General features: G+C 53.7%; 1 protein-coding gene across 4 annotated transcripts in view; it reads left to right on the forward strand.

The window, feature by feature from the left end:
- The first annotated feature begins 5,872 nt into the window (after positions 1-5,872).
- The window catches only part of CPT1A (carnitine palmitoyltransferase 1A), a 34,556-nt gene continuing 17,307 nt past the window's right edge, over positions 5,873-23,121 (forward strand). The window contains exons 1-10 of one of the 4 annotated variants that reach the window (XM_044919727.1): positions 5,873-6,272; positions 8,229-8,368; positions 8,604-8,621; positions 12,881-13,049; positions 14,605-14,706; positions 16,847-16,984; positions 17,340-17,417; positions 18,127-18,234; positions 18,969-19,056; positions 21,823-22,018. In XM_044919727.1, coding sequence (XP_044775662.1) covers positions 6,132-6,272; positions 8,229-8,368; positions 8,604-8,621; positions 12,881-13,049; positions 14,605-14,706; positions 16,847-16,984; positions 17,340-17,417; positions 18,127-18,234; positions 18,969-19,056; positions 21,823-22,018 — 1,178 coding nt within the window. In that variant the 5' untranslated portion in view covers positions 5,873-6,131. Of the gene's footprint in view, positions 6,273-8,228; positions 8,369-8,603; positions 8,622-12,877; positions 13,050-14,604; positions 14,707-16,846; positions 16,985-17,339; positions 17,418-18,126; positions 18,235-18,968; positions 19,057-21,822; positions 22,019-23,121 lie in introns of all 4 variants that reach the window. The other 3 variants (XM_044919728.1, XM_021685589.2, XM_021685590.2) reach the window with 3 other exon arrangements.

Consider the following 23,121-nt stretch of genomic DNA (forward strand, 5'->3'; position numbering starts at 1 on the left):
GTTCTCATGAGAACTCGGGGCACAGGTGTGCATCCTGCCGAGCAAGTGGATCCCAGCGGTCATGCCGTGTACACTTTGTCCCCGGAGAAGCCACCCCTTTGCACCCAGGTAGTGGGTGCTCAGCGGGGACGGTACGGTGCAGGGACAGGGTACCTTTCCAGATGATCAGGCTCTGCTGCTTGCACCCAGCACAGGGGGGAGGCACAAAGAGAGGACGCTCCAGCCTGTGTGTGTCTGGGCCTGGCAGCCAGTGGCGCTGTTACAGTAGGAGAAACTGTGCGAGGGTGTATGAAGGATGAGGGATTCTTTTGCAGTTGACTGGCTTTAGTGTCAAGTGGAGGCGTGCATGAGACGCAGAGTCGTGTGTGCAGGTGCAAGTTAAAGCCCCAGGCAGGGTCCTTGGGGGGCTGACTCCTGGGGTGCAGAGTGGCTGGAAGAAGAACCACTGACCCCCAGCTCAGAATCCTGAGAATCCCTGAGAGGGGCAAGCGGCCGGAGCCGAGCAACTCTGAGAGTCTATGTGCCTGGTCGCCTTATCCAGGAGGAAGAGGACATTGGAGGAGGCCAGCGCCCAGAGGCTAACAGAGGCTAAGGGTTTAGTTGTGGACCGCAGGTGGGCCGTGGCAGAGCCCCCGGCAGCCCCAGGAGGCAGGGAGGGGCTGCTTCCTGCTCACCAGGTCCCCCGGGGCCCTGCTGTGCCGTGGCCTTTGCTGCGGCCCTGGAAGGTTGTAGGGATACAGAGAAGAGGCTGCCCTGAGTAAGTGTCCTGCGTCCAGATGCAGGCCCGGCCTGCCAACTGGCCCAGGGCCCTTCCTCTTCCTCCTCAGGGTGTTGGGGTTCCCAGCTGCACTGACAGAGTGACAGGACAGCCGTGCCTGGCCAGGGACTCACAGAGGCCGACCCAGGAACGGAGAGTTGGAGACCAGGCAATGTCAAGTCGATATGGCCGGTTCATAGGTATTCTGTAGTTACCTGTGTGCATGACGTCTTAGGATTTAAAACTTGTAGGACACCAAACAGTCCTGCCGTGTAGTACAGTAAAATCCCCTGGGGCTCTTTTGAGGCCCTCCTCATTCCTGGTTGTCGGTGAATGAATGAATGGCTTGCCTCGCCCTCCCCCCTCCCCCGCAGGTTACCTCTCCCCTCCCCCAGCCTCCCGTGTGGTCAGCCTTTGGGCAGCGGCGATGGTCGCTGTGTGTCTTCATCAGTTACTCTGGCGGTCCTCTGGGGGAGACTCGGAGGTGGGGGAGGCGGGGCAGGCAGGCAGGTTCACCCGCACCCACCTGGGTGAAAGGTGAGGGTGGGCCCCGCGTCCGGTACCGAGATAGCAGTTCCTGCTAGGGAGCGATAGGTCAGGGGTGCTGTGATCCGACAGAGAGCCTTTGTTGTTGTTATTCTAGGTGTTGGCGGGTGGGGGTGGGTCGGGTAGATAATCCCATGTTGTGAATGCCCAGGACTGCAAGGGCAGGCTTGCTGTGGGCGGGCAGCAGCCCTGGAAACGGACCCCCTTCTGATTTGACTCGGTCTCGGTGCATGGGGTATGGGGCCTCACCTTGCTCTGGGGGGGGCTGGCTTGTGGCTCGTGGGGCTCGCCGGGGAGATGTGTCCGGAAGGGCGGCCACTGACAAGCACTGGAAGAGGCCGGGAGCTTTGAAAGTTAGTGTCTGATTGTCCGATGTAGCACCGAGCTCCAGCATCCGGACAGGTGTTTTATTTCGTTAAACATATTTTAAGAAATGATTAAGAGAGGATCACAAACCTACAGAAGAAAAGAGACCAGCATAACAGACCCGGCCATATGGCCACTGCCCGACTTCACCAGTTCCCACACGTGGCCACTTCATACCTCCACCCCCAGTGATTTTGAAGCAGACCCTGCACTTGACAAAGGACAAAACTGCATTGATATATATTTCAGTATGCATTGCTAAAAGACAGCAGCTCTTTTATTTTTAAAGATTTTTTTTTTAAAGATTTTATTTATTTATTTGAGAGAGAGAGAATGAGAGAGAGCACATGAGAGGGGGGAGGGTCAGAGGGAGAAGCAGACTCCCCGCCGAGCAGGGAGCCCAATCCCGGGACTCCAGGATCATGACCTGAGCCGAAGGCAGACTCCCAACCGAGTGAGCCACCCAGGCACCCCAAAAGGCAGCTCTTTTAAAAAATAACTGCAGTATCCTACGCCCCCTAAAAATATTTAATGGTTAATTCCTCAATGCAGTGAGCTGACCCTTGCTTGGAGGAGCGAGTGGGACACTGGTGGGCCCGCCCCCCTGCGTTACAGATTTGAGGAGAGAAGGTTTAGGTGCATTAATGTTGAATAGACGACACCTCAGTTTCACGAGGCGGCTTTTTTATAGTAACCGCTTTATTGAGGTATGACTTAGCACACTGTCCCCTACGCCCATCCAAAGTGCACGCTTCTGTGGTTGTGAGTCCCTTCACAGACAGGTGCACCCAGCACCACGGTCCAGATTTCGAACGCTTTCCTCACCCCAGAAAGAAACCATCCCTCCCCTCAGCCATCTACCCGTCTCCGTCCCCCCGCCGTGTACCCCACCCCCCCCCATTCTGGACACTTTGTGTACATGGAAGCGTGCAGTGTGTGGCCTTTTGTGTCTGCTGCTTTCCTGTACTAGGAGGTTCTTGAGGTTCATCTGTGTGACAGTGCTCCATTCCTTTTTAACAGTCAAAGAACACTCTGTTGGATGGCTAGACCCCATTTTATCTACCTGCTCATCAGGGGAAGGACTTTGGTGCTACTTCTGTTTTTTGGTTATTGTGCGTAATGGCGTTTTAGGAACCTGTGCGTGCAGGATTTTGAGTGGACTCGTGTTCAGTCCTCTTGGGCAGGCAGCCGGGAGTGGAAGCTCTGGGCCGTGTGCCAAGGCCATGTTTAACCTTTTGAGAAACCGCCAGACTGATCCCCAGTGTGGCCGCCCCATAGCGCATCCCCACTCGCAGCGCGTGGGGGTTCTGGATCCTCTGTGGCCTCGCCCATGCCTTGGCAGTGTTGTTACCTCGATCTTGCAGGTTCTAGCAGGTTCTAGCCGTCCTGGGGGGCGGGCCGTGGCATTTGGCCTCGGTTTTGATCTGCATTTCCCCACAGCCACAGGAGGTGGCCTTATGAGTGTAAATTGTTTCTTCTTTTTTTTGAAGGAGGCTCCATGCCCAGCATGGAGCTTGAGCTCCATGGAGCCTGGCATGGGGCTTGAACTCACGACCCTGAGATCAAGACCTGGGGTAAGATCAAGAGTCGGACACTTAACCGACTGAACCACCCAGGCGCCCCTCTAATCGTCAGTATTTTTAAACGTGAGGCTGTGGATGCCAGGATAGAGGGTGGGATTTTCCCTTTACTAGATTTGCACAGGGCGTGTTTCGAACCTTTGTCTGCCGGTTCACTAATTACCGCGATGGCTGGAAGTGGGAGGTCGGCCCAGGGCAGCACCTTGCCTACTGCAAAACTAGAAAAAGATTGCTCATTTAGGACTCCTGTCTTTGGTTTTTAGTTTGAACCAATCCAAACGAGCAAATCCTTAGTTAAAGTCAGGGTTCTGACAAGGCCATTGACTCCTGGCAGGGAGACTGCAGATCCTCTGTCTCGCCTCCCTCTCTCTGCCCAGCAGAGGTTAGATCCCCGGGTGAACACCGGACCCATACCTTCGGATAGAATCGGCTACAAACGCTATGTTTAGGTTCCATCTACTGCCATTAATAATCCCTCATGTCCTTATAAAGCCCTTGAAAGATCTTACAAATCATGGAAAGGGTGGCCAGTCTCTAACTTTGTTTGCCGTGCTTCTGGCTCTGCAGAATTCTCTTTGTGACGCCCACCTCCCGCCGCATGGGGGGGGTCTGAAGCCTTCGTGAAGAGGGGTTAAGAGTTAACCTTGAGGCGCCGGCAGAATTCTCAAGCCGCTTGGATAGCTTTTTGAGAAAAGGACACCCTCTTCCACATGGTGAATTATCTGCAGGAGGCATTTGCTTGGAGATCTTGCTGTTTTCACACGTGGCATCTTTTCCTTCAAAATTGGCCAGGCTAGGGAGGTTGGCTCCATGCCTGCTAAATAACACGTAGATCATCGTGAACACTTTGCAGATCACTTTAAGCTAAGGTTATTCCCAGGGGATTGCAGTCTTGCCAACTTGCTCTTTTCCTTCATAATCAAAGCAGAGTCGTAGGTTCACGTGCTGACACTTCCCAGGGGGTGCCCACCCCAGCCTCTCCCTCTGCCCCCAACGACGTCAAATGTAGTGGGTCCACACACCACTTCTCCTCCCTTCCTCCTCCTCCTTCTTCTTTAAAAGATTGATTTATTTGAGAGAGAGAGCGAGCGAGCATGAGCAGGAGGGGCAGAGGGAAAGGGAGAGAGAGAATCTCAAGCAGACTCCCAGCTAAGCGTGGAGTCCCACGTGGAGCTTGATCTCACGACCCCGAGATCACGACCTGAGCCGAAATCAAGAGTTGGACGCTTCACCGACTGAGCCACCCGGGCGCCCCCAGAGTGGTCTTCTTGAGAACAGAAACAGTAACTTAAGGCCCTTGGATGGTTTTCCTTAACCCTTCACATAAAACCCAGCTGCCTCCCCTGACTGCCTCTGGGCCTTCCTCTCCAAAGTTAGCGGCCTGCCCTTGACCCCAAACACCCTGTCTTTGACCTGCCCTTGACCTCTACCTAGAGTCCTGTTTTAACTTTGGGCCTGAAAGGCTTGCCCTCTGGCCAATCCTCCTGGGCTTCCGTGTCACCCAGGAGGTCCCCTCTCTGACACCCCCTCGTCTTCCGGCCTCCCTGTCTGAGCTGGTGGGGGGCAGGAGGACTTCTCTGCCAACGTCTCGGTCCTCCGTGTGGCTGGCATGGGGGAGGCAATCAACACACGCTTGCCGAAGGAGCCGATGAATGCAAGCTGCGTGCCTCTCGGGGCCTCTAATGGGGCGTTTGTTCCAATTAGCTGAAAACTAAGCTAGTTTGGCTTTTGTAACTGGGCATCTTTGAAAGCATGATACCTGTTGATTTCGGTTGGTCCTCCACCCGCACTCGGTGGGCTTCAGCAGGTAAAAACAGGAGAAATAGTTGGTGATAAGAAAACACACACACGATTTTGGATTTTTGTTACAGTTCTTGGTAGCTTCTCCCCCCCCGCCGTTAGCTTCCTTTCGATCGCAGGGCGCTCCAGCAGAGTTGGAAGAGATGGCTCGGTCCCACGGCTCCAGAAGGTGGCAGAGGGGCCGGCTCCACCGGAGGGAGGCCGGGAGGTGCTCCAGAGTCGCCAAGGAAGAAGACAGGAGCCAGGGGGAAGGGAGCCAGAAGAGACCCGGCTCTGAAGCCATTGAAAGGAGATGTGCTTTTATTCGTTGGGGCAGGGCAGGTAGCCCAGAGCCAGCCTGCTTGCAGGAGGGTAAATGCCCCCCTAGTTAATGTTCCACCCCTTGGGTTGTTGACCCAAGTCGGTCATAGCCTCCGAGGAGGGGGAGGAGGAGGAGGAAGGAGACCTGGCTCCGTCCGTAGACGCGCCTAAACACCCACTCCTGAGGATTCTGTGCGTCTCCTTCTCATGGAGTCTTTTTTGCTGCCTGAGATGGTCTCTCAAGCCAACAGCCACATTGCACCCCAGAGTCCAGAAATAAGGGGTTCAGGGCCATCACGGACTCATTTGTGGACCCTCTGGGTTTCTTCTGTGCCAGCCTCCAGGCAGCTGGTGGGTGGGGATGAGATTGGCAGGTGGTTAAACGGCCACCAGCTTCCTGGGTCAGCTGGGTGTGGCCCGGGCTGCCTGGAGGGATGGTTCAGTGGAATGGCCAGGGCCGGGGGCCGGGGGTAGGGGTTTCCGTGGGTCAGGACACTGGAGGCTCGGGGATGGAGGTGGTGGTGGGAGGTGCCACTCCTGGACTCCGCTGGCCACCCCAGGCCTCCCAGCAGAGGCGACAGTGGGCTGTGCAGTGCTGGGCAGGTGGGGGAGGGGGCGCTGCGCGGGGGTCTGTGAATGGAATATTAAGTTTGTGAAACGGCTGGGAAAGACTTCATGCAGAACGAATCCCAGGTCTGGGTGAGGGGTTTTCTAATGTCCGGTGACATGCTGGCTGCATCACACTCTGCCCTCCTCCCCCTCCTGCTAGGAGATTGCCGAAGATGGCAGAAGCTCACCAAGCCGTGGCCTTCCAGTTCACGGTCACCCCAGACGGGATCGACCTGCGGCTGAGCCACGAAGCCCTCAAGCAAATCTATCTGTCTGGATTGCATTCCTGGAAAAAGAAGTTCATCAGATTCAAGGTTGGCCAAACCTTGTTTAAATCTGTATGGTGCTCACTTCAGCATCCGAGAACATGTGTAGGTGCTGGTGCAGTGGGCGTGTTTGAGTGCTGATCGACATGACTGATACCCCCTCGGTACTTAGGAAACGCTTCCGAGTACACCGGCTCACCGAATTCTGTAAGGCGGGCAGGGGCGGCGGCACCCTCTAGGCAGGGGCGTGGGGGCTCACAGAGGGTGAGTGACCTGCTCAGAGAAGTAGAGGAAAGACTAGAACCCATGTCTCTGAGTCCAGCACTCTTTACATCTTGTAGAAGAAGGATTGCTTCCAGCTGTGCCAACGGCCGTGAGTTTATCTAACAGATGCCTCGCTGGTAAAATAGTCCGATGTTGAAATACATGTGTAAATTCAAGCAGAGTTAACTTCCTATGTTCTCAATTCGGTTTACCTGAAAGACTGGAAATGTATTCACTGGTTTTAGTCAAGCACGAATGTTGTTCTTTTAACTTACCCGTAATTTAATTTATTTCAAAAATCACAGAAGGGATAAGATGCGTGTTTGGAAAGAATTCAAACGGGATGACCTTTCATCGAGTTACCTGCCCAGGGAATGAGGAAAACTCCTACCTGTATTTGTTTTCCCGTTTCCTTTTCTGAGGGTGTCGCTCAGAGAAGGGCTGTTGAGAAGGCCCAGGAGCCAGGGTAGGGTGAAAGCAGTGAGTCAGAGAAGGGGGCCGGGCCCCTGGGAACCGGCCCGGCAGGACAGGCGCTGCGGGCGGGGCCGGTGGCTCTGGGGAGGAGGCGCCACCTACAGGGGGAAGCGCGCGTTGTCACCTGACCTTGCCGGGAGCAGCTCCTTTTCCCCCCTCAGATCCAGGAAGAGAGACTTGGGTGCAGAGCTGGGGCCGTCCGTCACTGCAAGCCAGTGGAAATGTTCTCTGGTTTTCAAGAGGTTATAGTACAGCTGAGGAGGCAAGACCAGTAGGTAGGAAGAGAGAGGATAGACAGTTCACAGCCTCGCCTGACCGCGTGGCTGGCAGCTGGACGGGCTGCAGGGGGAGGCTGGGGTGAGCGGGAGACCTTTTAATCTGGGCCCTTCCTGACCCCGTTGTAATGTCATGTAATGTAGTACATGTACGTATCTATCCGAGAACACCAGGAGAACCCCCACTTTGTTTAAAATCTCTTTCTCTTACACTTCTAGACAATTGAAAACCCATTGGGAATGGCATGTAGGGATGCAAGGAGCTCCTAAAAGAATTCAGATAAGCTTTGAGAGTTTTTAAATCCATTGTCTTGGCCAAATCAATCTCTTGTTAAAGACGGCTTTAGTAAGATATATATATATTTTTTAATTAGAAGTGTTGAAACAAACACAGAAATAAAAAGAATAAGGAGCCACAAGGCTCACCTGGGTTCCAGAATTTTGTTTCATATCTGTCTTCCGCTCCTGCTACTTTTTTGTGGTTTTTAGGGTGGGGAAGTAGAGGGGTTTGGCTGAGGGATCATACAGCAAATTCTCAACATGCAGTCAGGTCTCCTGAAAATACTTGGGGATTGAGCAGCCTCTTGATTCAGGAGCGGCAGGAGGGGTGGTTTTGGAGCTGGGGGTCTTGGGGCGTCCCAGGTGTAGCAGATTGGGGAGAGGACATCATGGTTGGCTCAGTGACATCCTTAACTCGAGGGTGTCGAGAGTCAGTCTGGGTGGAGCTCGGGAATCAATGTTAAACTCATGCCTTGGGTGATTCAAATGTCCTGGGGTCACTCTCGGGGTATCTCCTTCTGGGAGGGATTTGGCTCAGAAATAGAGGAAGAGAAGGGGCTGGAGTCTCTGGGGAAGATGTTCTATAGTGGTCACTTAGCCACCGTGAACTACAAAGGCCTCCTTCCCCCTGCTGTCATTCCACTGCCCCCATCACCAGGAGCCGTGGACTTTGTGGGCGGGACAGTACTCATGGTGCATGTTCTCTTTCTAGAATGGCATCATCACTGGTGTGTACCCGGCGAGCCCCTCCAGTTGGCTCATCGTGGTGGTAGGTGTGATGTCAACCATGTATGCCAAGATCGACCCCTCGCTGGGGATAATTGCAAAAATCAATCGGACCCTGGACACGACGTAAGTACTCTTTTTCAAATCTCAAATTGTCTAGGAAGTTAGCGACTTTTGTTGCTGATATTTTTATGTCTTTTCAAATATAATGGCCATCACCGTTCTGATTCCATTTGAAGCTTGGCTATTCTCCTGCTGTAGGCTTTCTTCTGTGTTACGGTCCACAGGGAGTTTGGAGTCCCTCGTGGCCCTTTCTCTGAAGACGGCCTTGGTCCTGGGTTGCACTGGGACTTCATGTCAGGGCCCAAGGTTGTGGTCAGTGTGCTTAGCCTGGCTGCAGGGTCCTCAAAAGGAATTTCTGCTCCAGGAGCTGGTCCTGGACACGGTCAGCTCTTTGCACTGGGGTCTGTGACCCTGAGAACTGACTGCTCTGGGGGGACCTCAGCCCCTTAGCTCCTTGTCCGAGTGGCTCAGAACCCCGGTGGGAACCTCAGCACTCTTGAGAGTTTCCGGCTTTTCTGGGAGCTGGAAAATAGGCTCTCTTTCTTTCTTTTTTTTTTTTTTAAAGATTTTATTTATTTATTTGAGAGAGAGAATGAGAGAGAGAGAGCACATGAGAGGGGGGAGGGTCAGAGGGAGAAGCAGACCCCCTGCTGAGCAAGGAGCCCGATATGGGACTCGATCCCGGGACTCCACGATCATGACCTGAGCTGAAGGCAGTCGCTTAACCAACTGAGCCACCCAGGCGCCCCAATAGGCTCTCTTTCTACCATGATTTTTGGCCTAGAGGAGCCTCTGGGCTGGTATTTTCCTGGAAAGGTGTACGTGGTGCCTGGGGTCCCACGTGGAACGTGGGCATGCCCTCGAGCGCATTTATGGAACCCCTCTGAAGTCCTTTCTTCCCTCCAGTCCCAGGGATGGCCCTAACGCCCATGCAGGGTCCCCTGGCGGTGACCTCGCTCTCAAGGGTCTCCGGTTACTCCGTTTGTGTCTGGCCCTTGCTCTAGAATACTTGCTTTTATTTTCTGATTGGAAAGGATCCCAGTACCTCCAAAACCACCGTGGTGGTTCTGTGCCAGACCTTCGATCCTGTTTCTCAGTTCGTTGTTTACCCTGGTCTCTTACTACAGAAATCATGGTCCCCAAGTCCTCGGCCCATAGGTGGGCTTTGGTTTTGGTCCAGGGGTTGCGTGGGGAGGCTGGGGCCCCCTGACTTCCCCGGGTCGTGTCTGTGGTGTCGGCCGCTGGCCTAAGCTAAGCAGGTGAATTGCGGGCCCTGCTGGTTGTATGGCTTTCACATCGTCCCTTCAGAAAGGACTAAACTGGCAGGGTAGGACTTCAGGGGGAAACCCCCAGCTCATGAGTGAATTCGACTCTGATTACTCTAAAGAAGTAAGTCAGCTGTTTTCGCTTAAAGGTGTGAACTTGTATCTCCTGGAGTGGGTGCCCCTCCCTCCTTGTTCCTTCTTGTTCAAAGCCCAGAGTCCAGCCGAGTCGCTCATGGCCTCCAAGCTGCCTCAAGAATGCTGGCTTGTGCCTTTATAAGTGTCTGCGAGACCTCAAATAAAAATTCCATCATTTCAGAGGAAGCGTGCCTGGGCTGGACCCCTGCCAGATTCCCTGCTCTGCCTGGCGGCCGGGGACACCGAGGCAGGGACCCCGACACTCCCCACACTCCGGGGAAACCTTGCTCCTCCTGTCCTTGCGACCCCTGCAGACAGCTGGTCCTCTGCACACTGGGTCGTGCTATTTCTGCGTACTTTTCAGACTCTTGTGGGTTTAACGTGGAGTTTTAATGTACTTTCCACTGTGGGCTCTTAATGCTGGATTATATTTAGAAGTGTTGGCTATTTAAAGCCCTTTATAATCTGGGTCTTTATACGATTTGTTTCTTTGTCCCTCTAAACCAATTGCGGTGAACTGGGCCATCCTTGGCCCAAATTTAGAAAGACCAGGTTAAGGGTCAGCGTCTCCCAGGCTCGAAGGTCGTTCTGGAACTGTCTTTCCGGAGAGCACCTCCGACTGTCCAAGGTGGCTGTTTTCACAAACGCAGACGTACTAGTCTGGGTTTGCTCTGCGTCCATCCAGCTCCTGCCACCTCGGAAGGACCGTGCTCTTTAAAAGAAAGCTTTTTTTTTTTTGCTAATGCTTTTCATTGAAGCGCCCATGTGTATATTATAGAAAAAAATCACAACACAAGATTTGACAAGTTATATGGACACAAGTTTTGGAGCAAAAGTATTTTACCTTGAAGATAATTTGTTTCAGTGTTACTTAAGTATCAGAAGGTGTTAACTTGGTGGGTTTTAAATACTGGAGGTATCTTTAGGTTATGTATACATTGTTTATTTTAATAATTTGTAGCACACTGGGGCGCCTGGGTGGCTCAGTCGTTAAGCATCTGCCTTCAGCTCAGGTCATGATCTCAGGGTCCTGGGATCGAGCCCCACATTGGGCTCCCTGCTCAGCAGGAAGCCTGCTTCTCCCTCTCCCACTCCCCCTGCTTGTGTTCCCTCTCTCTCTGTGTCTCTCTCTGTCAAATAAATAAATAAAATCTTAAAAAAAAAAATAATTTGAAGCCCACTGAAATAATTTTTAAAAACGAGACATAATTGATGTAACGTTTTATTAGTTTTAGGTGTATAACATAATGATTTGGTAGATGTATGTAGCTCAAACTGATTACAAGTCTAGTTAACTAACATTCATCTCCACATATAGGTACAGAATTTTTTTTCTTGTGATGAGAACTTTTAAGATCTACTCTCCTAGCAATTTTTAAATATACAATATGGTATTGTTAACTACAGTTACCATGATCCCTAAGGCTTTTTTGTCTTATAACTGGAAGTGTATACCCTTTTTTTTTTTTAAGATTTTATTTTTAAGTAAAATCCCACACCCAGCGTGGGGCTGGAACTCACAACCCTGAGATCAAGAGTCACACACCCTACCAACTGAGCCCGCCAAGCGACCCTGGAAGTTTGTACCTTTGGACCACCGTCCCTCCTTTTGCCCATCCTCTGCCTCGGGCAACCACCAGTCAGTCCACTCTGTATCTAGGAATTTAGATTTTTGTTTCAGATTCCACGTATAAGTGAGATCCTACAGTAGTAGCTGCCTTTCTCTGTCTGACTTATTTCGCTTGGCATAATGCCCTCAAGATCCATGGTTGTCACAAATGGCAGGATTTCCTTCTTTTTTATGGCTGAATAACATCCTATGATATTTGTGTAGCACACCTTCGTCCATTCACCTGTCAGTAGGCACGTAGGTGGTTTTCATGTCCCAGCTGTTGTGGATGATGCCGAAATGGACATGGGGGTGCTGATATCTCTTCAAGAGAGGGATTTCACGTCCTTCCGATAAATACTCAGAAGTGGAATTGCTGGATCATAGGGTAGTTCTATTTTTAGTTTTTTTGAGGAAGTTCCATCCTGTTCTCCACAGCGGCTGCACCAACAGTGCCCGAAGGTTCCCTATTTTCTGTGTCTTTGCCAACGTTTGTTATTTAAACCCTTTTTATTTTATAACTAGCTTGTGGTTTCTGAAACAATTGGAACTAAAAACCACCAAGATTTTTTACAGCCCCATCTTTACCATACGATGTATCTCTTTCCTTAGCAAATGAAAACATTTTCTCTCTTTAAGTTTATTATTTAAATGACCATTTTATGGGGCGCTTGGGTAGCTCAGTCGGTTGCATGTCCAACTCTTGATTTCGGCTCAGGTCATGATCTCAGGGTCCTGGGATCAAGCTCCATGGGGGGCTCTGCATTCAGCGGGGAGTCTGCTTGAGATTCTTTCTCCCTCCCCCGACCCCTGCTCACGCTCTCTCTCTAAATAAATCAAAATCTTTAAAAAAAAAAAAATCATTTTATAACATCAGTTTCTCCACAAGTATTCCTGCCTAGATCAAAAACAAGCTCCTTTGATATATATATATATATTTTTTTTTTTTAAGATTTTATTTATTTATCAGAGAGAGAGAGAGACAGAGGCAGGCAGAGGGCGAAGCAGGCTCCCTGCTGAGCAAGGAGCCCGATGTGGGACTCAATCCCAGGACCCTGGGATCATGACCCGAGCCGAAGGCAGACGCTTAACCGACTGAGCCACTCAGGCGTCCCCAAGCTCCTTTGATATAAACAGCTATAATAGTTTTCCCAAATGATCTGAGCGTCTCATGAGTAATGGCGAAATCCAAAGTGATGTTTGAGGAAGAAGAAGGTACAGGAAGGGAACGGCCCAGATTTGCTGTGAGTGCCCAGCTGAGGAGGTGCGAGTGGACCCAGGGCGTGGGTTTCATCGCCGGCAGGCCACCACCTCATACGTCCCTTGTCCCCATCCCTAGACCCTGGAGGAAGTTGCGCATTTTCCCCGAGGACACAGGAGGCTTGGTTTGTCCTGAGGATGGGAGAGTGATGCCTGAGCCTTTGAGAGTTGGGCTAGCGCTAAGGGAACCTGGCGTCCCCTCTTGGATTCGGGGCCCACGGTCTTGTGTCGAGGGATGGCCGCTCCGGCTGGCAGTGCGTGGCATCCCCGCTAACGTGTGCTCGGCTTGTGTCCTCTCCCTAGCAGCTGCATGTCCAGCCAGACGAAGAACGTGGTCAGCGGCATCCTCTTCGGCACGGGCCTGTGGGTGGCCCTCATCGTCACCATGCGCTACTCCCTCAAGGTGCTGCTATCCTACCACGGCTGGATGTTCGCCCAGCACGGCAAGATGAGCCGCGCCACCAAGATCTGGATGGTAATGACCCCCACTTCACTCTTGGTGCCGAACTGGTGTGGATTTTTTTCTAACCGCTTTATTTTGGGGTACGCTTGACATGCAGCAGGCCTCCTGGCTGTTTAGCAGTGTGCATGTGGAGGTAAGGATGCGCCTGTGAAACCATGGTCATTATCAGTGCCACCAGCTTAGCTCCCCGCCCCCCAGAGCATCCTCATGTCCCACCCCGCTTTTCCTTTGTGGTAAGAGCACGTAAGATCTGCCCTCTTAGCAAAGGCTTAGGTGCGCAGGGGTGGCGCTGTCGGGGGGCCCATGCCCCAGGCAGCCGCCACCTCCCTCGCCACAGTATTCATCCTTCCGTGTCTGGCTCATCTCACTTTCACAGGGTCTCACGTGAGTGACTCTTACTTTGAAAGGGGGGTCCTCGGGGACCTTTCCCATTCCACACGTGGTTGGTTGACCTGGGAGCTGCAGGGGGTTGATTCACCGTGACTCCTAAGTGTGGGCTGAAGAGTATTTTCCTTTAATGATGTTGGAGAGTCCTGAACATGGTATATTAGAGTCTGCTGGGTTTGCCATCCAGGTCCTCCTTCAAGGAAAACTGACGCCCGTCCACTTTGTAGCTTTTCTGACTAACTCGAAGGCGGGCGCTCGGTGGTTTCCCTCGCCGACTGGTCCGACCAGGTCTCCCCGGTTCACCCTGTGCTTCAGGCCGTTCTGCTAGCTCTCCTCGGCTGCAGCCTGAGTGTCCCTTGGTTGCCACGTGTGTGGACGCTTGTCCCAGTGTCCCCCCTGACCGCTCCACCTACAAGCTGACCACCACCTCCCGGGGGCTGCTCGTGAGAGGCACCCCCGCGCCCACGGGCCTCACTCCCCCCAGACCGACTTCCTGCACTCACCTGGCTGTAAGATGGCTGATTTCCAGAGAAGCAGAATCTGGCCCCCAGCAGAGAGTCCGAGGGGGCGCCTGCCCTGTACGGAATAAGCTGAACGGTGTTCCCTAGGATGGCATATTCCTGGCTCCCGTCCGGCTGAGTCCCAGCTGCCCTACGTGAGCCCGAGGAACTCCTCGGAGGTCTGGTCAGCATGAGATGGCCCACTGTTAACACCAACTTTGATCCTTCCAGATGAAAGCAAGGGCTGAGAGGAGGCAAATGTGTGCTCTCCGCTAGGCGTGAGGGGCCACGGTGCTGCCGCGTCCTGGGGTTGGCTCCAGGTCCAGGCTTCTCAGTTCGGCCCCTGCCCTCCCCCTTGCCAGGGCTTGGAGCGCGTCCCAAAGCCCAGAGCCTTGCAGAGGTAGCTGACTGGATCTTGGCCCCGTGCAGATGTGCAGGCAGCCGGCAACCTCAGGTGCCCAGCTTGGCCGGGGCATCTCGAAGCATCCGTCAGACTTGGGCTGGTTTTTGCTTGGGGTCACCCGTTTGTTGGCAAAGGCCTGTGAGGTATCGGGGCGGAAAACAGACCGGAGACGATGCGAAGCCCAGAAAATCAGTAAAGAGTCGGCAGGTCGAGAACTGGCTTCATATCTTTAACATGGTCTAACGTTTTAAACCGCACCTTTTTTTTTTTTTTAAAGAGTGTGGTCAAGATCTTTTCGGGCCGAAAACCCATGTTGTACAGCTTCCAGACGTCGCTGCCACGCCTGCCGGTCCCGGCCGTCAGGGACACCGTGAACAGGGTAGGTGTGGCCTCGAGCTCCCTGGGACACCCCCTCCAAGCTGCTGGGCGTCCGGGGGTGAAGGCTGTCGGTTGGCCGGATTCGGTCTCAGCCGTGTGCTCGTCCGGCTGTTGTCAGAGGCCTCTTCCTTTCTAACATCAGCATGTATGAGGTGTGTTTTTCAAAGCATCACGTTTGATAGACAGCTTTGCAATTTTTTTTTAAACAGCTTTGTTGTGATTTAATTCACATACCGTACGGTTCCCCCGAAGCGTCCAATTCAACGGTCTTTGGTACGTTACATGACTAGTTGTTTTAAGTTGTGGTGTATACGTATATAACATGAAAATGACCACTTTAACCACTTTAAGCCATGCATTTGTGTGGCACTGAGTACGGTCTCATTGAGCGGCCTCCACCACGGTCTAGCTCCAGAACTTCCCATCATCCAAACCCCACACCCGTCTGCTGGCTGTAGGCCTGGATCCGGGGCCCTGGGGCCTGGTGGGGCCGGCCTCTGCTTCACCTGTGGAGGAACAGCTGGGCTGGATCCCACAGGCATTCCCACCGAAGCCAATGAGGGCTGCGGTTTCTGCCTGTCCCGTGGACTCATTCTAGAACCTTGGCTTTTGAATCCCAGCTTAGTTAGTTCGTCCCTCTTGGCCTTTTCAAGTTCCCTCTCATCTCTGCTCTCTCGAGCCCTCCCTCACCTGCGGCGCGGCAGACAGGGGCTCCGCCCCGCGGGAGGGCGGCCAAGCCACCTGCAGCTCTGGGTCCGTGAGTGGGGTGCCCGACTCGAGCTGCTTCAGAGTGGTAACGTTCCACTCACGCGTGTCTCACTTTGAGTAAACTTGAAAACTTGAACAGCTGCTCAGTTTCTGGAGTGGCACCCTCCCTGTAAACATTCAAGGAGGGGTCCTAGAGATCTCCCTGGGGCCCCAAAGCTGTTTTCACGGCAGACAGAACTTGGCGGATGGACACGTTTCCTGATAAACCGAGGGCCTTACTTTCTAGAAGTTTGCTCGTGTATATGGCAACAGCTGTTGATGATGGTCTCGAAACCCCATCACATCTGTGACCTGCCACCTGGGTGCTCTCACTCCAGGGTGGGGCTGCTCAAAGTCAGGGGGCCCCACAACCCTGTACCTGGAGACCTGGCCTTGACCCCGGGCTTGGCCTTCCCCGTCCCATCGTTCTGGCTCCTCCTTCCTGCTTCCCAGTGTCCTGGGCTCGTCCCCGGCATGCTCCCTGCACTGTCCTGAGTCACTGTCGAGTGGGTGGGAATAGGGCTTTCATTAAGGGCCGAATGATGGACAAAGACTAGTGAGATGTCCTTGTTGGCCGAACCATGATCTTGTCGCTCCGGAAGTCGCTCTGGTGATCTTGTAGTGATGCTTGTTTGGAGAACTAGAAGGCCAGTAAAGGGCCAGTAAAGGGCCAGTAAAGGGCCAGTAAAGGGCCAGTTACGTCACTGACGTAAAGCCATCTGGCTAACTCGTGTGAGGACCCGCAGAACCAACTTGGGGAGTTGGTTTTTTTTAAGATTTTATTTTTATTTGTTTTTTTTTAGATTGATTGATTGATTAGAGAGCGAGCAAGAGAGAGAAACAGCATGAGAGAGGAGAGGGTCAGAGGGAGAAGCAGGCTCCCCGCCGAGCCGGGAGCCCGATGCGGGACTCGATCCCGGGACCCTGGGATCATGACCCGAGCCGAAGGCAGTCGCTTAACCGACTGAGCCACCCAGGCGCCCAGGATTTTATTTTTAAGGGGAGCCTGGGTGGCTCAGTGAGTTAAGTGACCGGCTCTTGGTTTCGGCTCAGGGTTGTGAGATCGAGCCCCGCATCATGCTCTCTGCTGAGTGTAGAGGCTGCTTGGGATTCTCTCTCTCCCTCGCCCCCCCCCCCACTTGTTCGCCCTCTCCCGCTAAAATAAATAACCTTTAAAAAAAAAGATTTTATTTTTAAGTAATCTCCTTGCCCAACGTGGGGCTTGAACTCTTGACCTCAAGATCAAGAGTTGCACGCTCCTCGGACTGAGTCGGCCAGGCATCCCTACTTGGGGAAGATTTTTAAATCTTTTAAATAGGTTTATATTTTTTCTAAGGCGCAGATAAGGGGCCTTTGTGTTTTAACTTGGAGTGTGTGCTTTGCGTTAACCCTAGTATCTGGAATCGGTGAAGCCTCTAATGAAGGAATCCGACTTTAAACGGATGACGGTTCTGGCAGAAGACTTTGCGGTCAGCCTTGGACCCAAATTGCAGTGGTATCTGAAGTTAAAATCCTGGTGGGCTACTAACTACGTAAGTATACGTACTCGCCGTCTGTCTTGGCGGAAATGCATTCAGGTGCCACCTGAATGGCACTAGTCCGTGCCACCAACCAGCCGGGCCTCCCCGTGTGGGTGGGCGAGAGGAGCCACTTGGGTGATACGAGGCGGGGTGTGACAGAGGAGGTATTCAGGGTGACCAGACGGAACAGGAAGATGGGGCTGGGAGTGGGCGTGGTTGCGGGGCGGGCAGGTGCGCTGTGTTTAAATCAGGAGCCGGCCGCACGGGTGTGTTGAACTCCCACTAGCGCTTGGGCTCCCACACGCCCCGCCAGCCCGTGTGGCTCCCGCTAAGCTCGCCGGTGCCCTGTCCTGTTGGCACCCCGCAGGTGAGCGACTGGTGGGAGGCGTACGTCTACCTGCGAGGACGAGGGCCGCTGATGGTGAACAGCAACTACTATGCCATGGTGAGTGCCCTGGGCGGGCTCGGCGGGCATCGCCACGGGCCCGCCGGCCGCCGGGAGGCTCCTGCGCCTGCTCCCGCTCACCCAGGCGTCCTGCCGGGGCCCAGGACCTGCTTGCCGGGCCTGAAAGCTGCGTGCGTGGCTGTCCTTTCGGGTTTGCCGCGAGCCGCTCGGAGAAATACCCTCGAGGCCGTGAGTGGCCCCTCGCTGCAGGGCCCCTCCCCCTGTTGTCGCAGCTGGGCGTGGTGTTGTGATGCACGGCGGCATGCGGGCCCGTGTCCCCGCCACCCCCAGAGCTTGGCGACGGGCGGCCGCGGCTCCCCGGGCCCAGGGGCGCAGCGTCCTTCTCCGCTGCCCTGGGACTCCGGGTGGTTCTTGTCTTCCGAGGCATCGATGGCCTGGGAGGGCACTTCCCGTCGTTTTGTTAGAAACCCCACCGTTTGGGTTCCGGTAACTGGTATTTAATAGCTTTAATAACTGGCCAGCCTCGTTCTTTGTCCGTTTTCTTTCTGTTCTTCGTTTTTATTTTCTTGTAAAACACAAAGCTGCCCAAGTGTAGGAAATGGAGTCTTAATTTCTTTTCTATTAGAGCAGGTGTGATTTAACACAGATGGAAATATTTTAACAGTGCGGAAATGCCCTCTTGTGTATTTCAGTTAGCGTGGCTTTTCCCATGGACGTTCTGTCTGCCGACATGTGTTTACCTTTTCAGGACTTGCTGTACGTCCTACCGACTCAGATCCAGGCAGCGAGAGCGGGCAACGCTATCCACGCCATCCTGCTCTATAGACGAAGGCTGGACCGGGAGGAGATCAAGCCGGTATGCAAACACACTGCTCTGTAAACAGTTCTCTTTAAACGGCTTCGTTGACTTAGTGCACATGCCCGAGGCACAGTTTGATAGGTCCTGTGATATTTATATAACGAACCCCTGAAACCATCACTGCAGTCCAGGGAGTGAACACATCCGTCACCCCCAAAAGTTCGCTTGTGCCTTCTGTCCCTCTGGATCACTTGTACTTTCCAAAGCTTTGTGCAAATGCAATCACACAGTAGGTTCTCTCTCTCTCTCTGGTCTAGCTTCTTTCACTCTGCGTAATTACTTTGAGATTTCATTCTCCCTGTGTATTCTAAGTGGATCTACATCTCTTGTACTTCATCCCGTAATCCCCGCCGGAAGAAGCTCTTGTTTACTTTTGAAGGAAAACAACTGAGCTGGTAAATTATTCAAGAAGAACAACACATTTCTTTCTTAGATATCCCTTTGGTTGAAGTGTCAGTTTGTAAACGGTCTGTGGTGTAAATGTCAGTTGAGAAATGATCGAGGAGAAGGCGTTACTTGGGCAGGAAGGGTGCGGGGCGCTGAGCCCAGGGACGACTCAGCGAGTCTTGCCGTGAAGGTCAGCGGCCCAGGGAAGAGCTGCTCTCTGCAGTTTGGAAAAGATAAAGTCAAGCACTGTGTGCACAGAAAAACAAATCCAGTGTTTCATTTGTTCCTTACCCCTTCCCCACCCCCCTGAGGAATTTTTTGTTTGAAACGTATTTTTGTTGCAGATTTTTCTGTTGGGATCCACAGTTCCGCTCTGCTCTGCTCAGTGGGAGCGAATGTTTAATACTTCGCGGATCCCGGGAGAGGAGACGGGTGAGTGGGGCTCTTTCGGGAAGCATTTTTGCTCCTTACGCGCCGCGGACGGAGGTGGTGGACGGGCAGCACACGGATTTATGCTGACCCCTCCTGAGAGAGTGAGATTTTAGGTTCAGGAACATTCCTTCTGTTGAATTTTCTCGGTCTTTCTTAGGGCATGTGACTTATCTTTAGACTTCAGTTTCTCTTTGGTCGAAGGCTGTCTCCCAGGGTGTTCTTCCCAGGTCTGGTTAGGAATATTCCTTTTCTTCATCTGGCTCCCTCGGGAGTTTTGCTCTGGCTCACATGCAGGGTTCCTGTGTAATGCATGCTGGCTTGTGCTCAGGAGGCTGGGCTTGTGATCTAGCAGCTCACTAGGAGCAGCCTGACCTGGGACAGCTGATCCCCATCCCCGACCCTCGCAGAATGCCGGGCAGCCACGTAATCGGAGCCAGGACACCCTCGAGAATGAAAGGGAGATCACATGTCATCACCTGGGACTGTCCCAGACCAGCCAGGGCTCAGGCTGGGCCACCTGTGAGCCTCCGGATGGCCGTGTAGGTAGCAAATACTGGCCACTTGCAACTGACAAACCGGACCCCATCTGAGACCTCACGGTGGGCTGTTAAAATGAACCCACTGCTGCTTTGTTTGTTTGTTTGTTTTAACCCACTGCTGCTTTCGAAGCTGGCAGAGTCCCAAGCTGATCTGGCTTTCGGGGGGTGTTGTTATAGCCAGGTACCTCTAGACGACGAGCCCCGGGCAGGAACTTGTCCTGTGGTGGTAGGCATGGGGGTCCTCGGACACAAAAGCTGGCCTCTGGGTGGGCTTCCGTAAGCGGATTCAGCCTTTTTCGGTTCCGGGACCCAGAGGCTTTCTGAAGACTCCAGCAATGCACTCAGTACTTTCACCGTGTGGGGTGTTTCTGGCTCGAAAGCCAACCTTTGTCTCTCTCTCACTCTGGAGTCCAGTGATCTGTGGCCAGATTTTTGTGAAAAGTGATGAGTTGGCAAAAAGCAGTGTTGGGACAGTAATAGCATTCTTAAAGTTTTTTTTTATTTTGTAAAAGACTTTTTATTTATTTATTTGAGAGAGCGAGCGAGCGAGCAGGTTGGGAGGAGCAGAGGGGGTGAGAGAGAATCTCAAGCAGACTCCCCACTGAGCTTGGAGCCCGACACGGGGCTCAACCCTGAGATCATGACCTGAGCCGAAACCAAGAGTCGGATGCTCAGATGGTTGAGCCACCCAGGTGCCCCAGTGACAGCGCTTTTAAAAGTGATTTTAGTAAAGTGTCATACAGTTGTTCCTCTTACCTGTGGTTTTGCGTTCCGTGGTCTCAGTTACCCACAACCAGCCACGGTGTGGAAGCTGATGATCCCCCGTAACATCAGCCTAACTCTGTGTCACACCTACATGACTCATCTCACATCATCACGAAAAGAAGGGCCAGGATGAGGTATTTTGAGAGAGAGAGACCACATCCACATAACCTTTATTAGCATACGTTATTATAATTGCTCTATTTAATTTTTATTGTTATTCTACTATACCTAGTTTATAAATCAGACTGTCCCGTATGTGCTGGATGGTGTCTGCGGCAGGACAAAGAATCCAGAGGTGGGAGGTTAGGGGAGGCTGAGAACGTACCCCGCGGCCCTCCGGTAGGTACATAGACTGGAAAAAACAAAACATGAGTGTGTCTGGGGTTTGGTATGCTCCACGGCCTCGGGCATCCGTGGGGGTTTCGGAACACGTCCCCCTGGGATCGGGGTGCTGCTATACTTTCTCTGCCAGGGTCTTGTGCATCGTCTGTTAGAGTTATTCCTAACTCCTTTATTGTTTTTGTTGTTTTAAGTGTATTTTTGAGTTGTTGGCTACTGACTATATTAGTTTCTAGGGCCATTGTAACAAAACACCACAGCCTGCATGGCTGAAACAGACACTCACTGTCCCCAGTCCTGGAGGCCGAAGCCTGAGATGCAGGCGCGGGCAGGGCGGGGTCCCCGTGAGGCCTCTCTCCTCGTGTGTGGACGGCCGTGCTCGCCCTGGGTCCTCACGGGGTCGTCCCTCCATGTGTGTCTGTGTCCTCATCTTTTCCTGTAAGTACCCCTGTCATGTGGGATTAAGGTCCATCTTAATCACCGTGTGTCAACATAATTACCTCTTTAAAGGCCCTGCCTCCAACTACAGTCACAACTGAGGGTAGGTCCTCAGCATGTGAGTGGGAGGGGCTCAGTTCGGCCCAGAACTCAAGGGGAGAGGAATGCAAATGATTTTAGACCCTGAGTGTCTCCCCAGCTGTGTTCTCAGTAATGTAAAACAGCTGGTGGTTGGTGGGGTCGGTTGGGTTTTCTGGGGTTAATCGTGGCTGTGAGAGGCCCGTGTTCCGATCCCAGTATCGTGTTGGTTCTTTCTTCGTGTACTGTGCTGGCCAGGACCTGGTGTAGTGTGGAACGGAAGTGGTCGTAGTGCGCATCTTCTTATTTCTGACTTTGAAGTGAAGGCTCGAAGGGCGTGTTTGCTTAGTTTTCTGGTAGAAACCCTCAAGCGGGCCTAAGTCCTTGGCCCAAGAGGATACGTCCAGTGAGTGGCTGAGCGGAGCTGAGACAAGTCAAACCTCTCAACTCGGATCTGTACCGAGTCCTCTACAGACTCCTGAGAAGTGGACGGACGAGCTGCGTGGAGGGCCGCGGGGGGAGGGGCCGGGAGCGCTGGACGGTTGGGCCGGGGGACGTTCCCAGCCTCTGCTCACCTCCCGCCTCTGGATTCTTTGTCCTGCCGCAGACACCATCCAGCACATACGGGACAGCAAGCACATCGTCGTGTTCCACGAGGGGCGCTACTTCAAGGTCTGGCTCTACCATGATGGCAGGCTGCTGACGCCCCGGGAGATCGAGCAGCAGATGCAGAGGATTCTGGACGACCCGTCGGAGCCTCAGCCCGGGGAGGCCAAGCTGGCGGCCCTCACCGCGGGAGAAAGGTGTGCGGCTCCCCGGTGACAGGGGTCGTGCCCCAGGGGCTCTGGGGGCCTCGCGGTTCTCTTCCCTACCCGGGGACTCAGCTGGAGGAGGGGCGCTGGGGGCAGGGCTGGAGCCTGGGGTCTGAGCCCCGCCCCCACCGGTGGGCCACCTCGGCCGTGTGCGAGGCGCCGGGGTCTGCTGGGTACCAGAGTTCGTGGCAGACGGCAGTTAGGCTCTGTCGCAGGGCTGTGGGCCCATTTAATTTAGGACCCAGAACAAGTCGAAGCCAAGGCCTCTGTGTCGGGGTTGAATTTCCTGCCACGTTTAGAGATCGTTCAGAGGCTTTTGTTTCACTGAGGGGTTAGCTTGTAAGGTCAGAGCTGGTTTCTCCACCTTGGCTCTATGTGCACGGGGCCACGTGAACCTTTGCTCTGGCGGGGTGCTGTCCGGGGCTGGGACGATGCTGAGCAGCACCCCTGGCCGCCATTGACAGCCACCCCGTTGTGACCAACAGAGCTGCCCAGACGTTGCCCACTGTCGCTGGGGGGCAGTATCGTCCCCGTTCGGCGCCCGAGTTACCGCAGTGTGGCGTCTGTTAGGGCAGCCCAGGAGCAAGGTGGCGAGGGCCCACAGAGGGTGGCAGGGGCGTCCAGGGGGCGGACCACACGCTCCGGGCTGGGAATGGCAGAGTGGGTCAGGGCCGCCAGAACGCAGAGAGGGTCCCATGGGCCCGACTACACTGGGGCTTGATTCAGGCATTAAAGGGGTGACCCGAAGGCCCCGAGCAGATTTACGAGATTATTCTGCTCTGGCGGCTCCTCAACGGGCAGTGTGAGCTGGAGGGGAGGCTCGGTCCCAGAAGCCCAGGAGTACCGGGACATCGCCGGGGCTTCACGGGGGCTGGAAGGAACCACGGAGGGCAGTGCGTCCCGGGGAACGAGCTCCCTCCCCGTGTGCTTGTGAGCGTCAGTGGTGGGTGGGCACAAAGTGCCGGAGAGGAGTGGACTTGTCTGGGACCACCTGCCCCACAGGGATCTGGGCACCTGGCCCTGATGCTCCCCCATCTCACTGCCTGGAGCCCTTCTCATAGACGCCAAGTGTATACATGGGCATCTCACCCCCC

This window comes from Neomonachus schauinslandi, chromosome 11, assembly GCF_002201575.2.
Source record: "Neomonachus schauinslandi chromosome 11, ASM220157v2, whole genome shotgun sequence".
In the NCBI taxonomy this organism is placed as follows: Eukaryota; Metazoa; Chordata; class Mammalia; order Carnivora; family Phocidae; genus Neomonachus; species Neomonachus schauinslandi.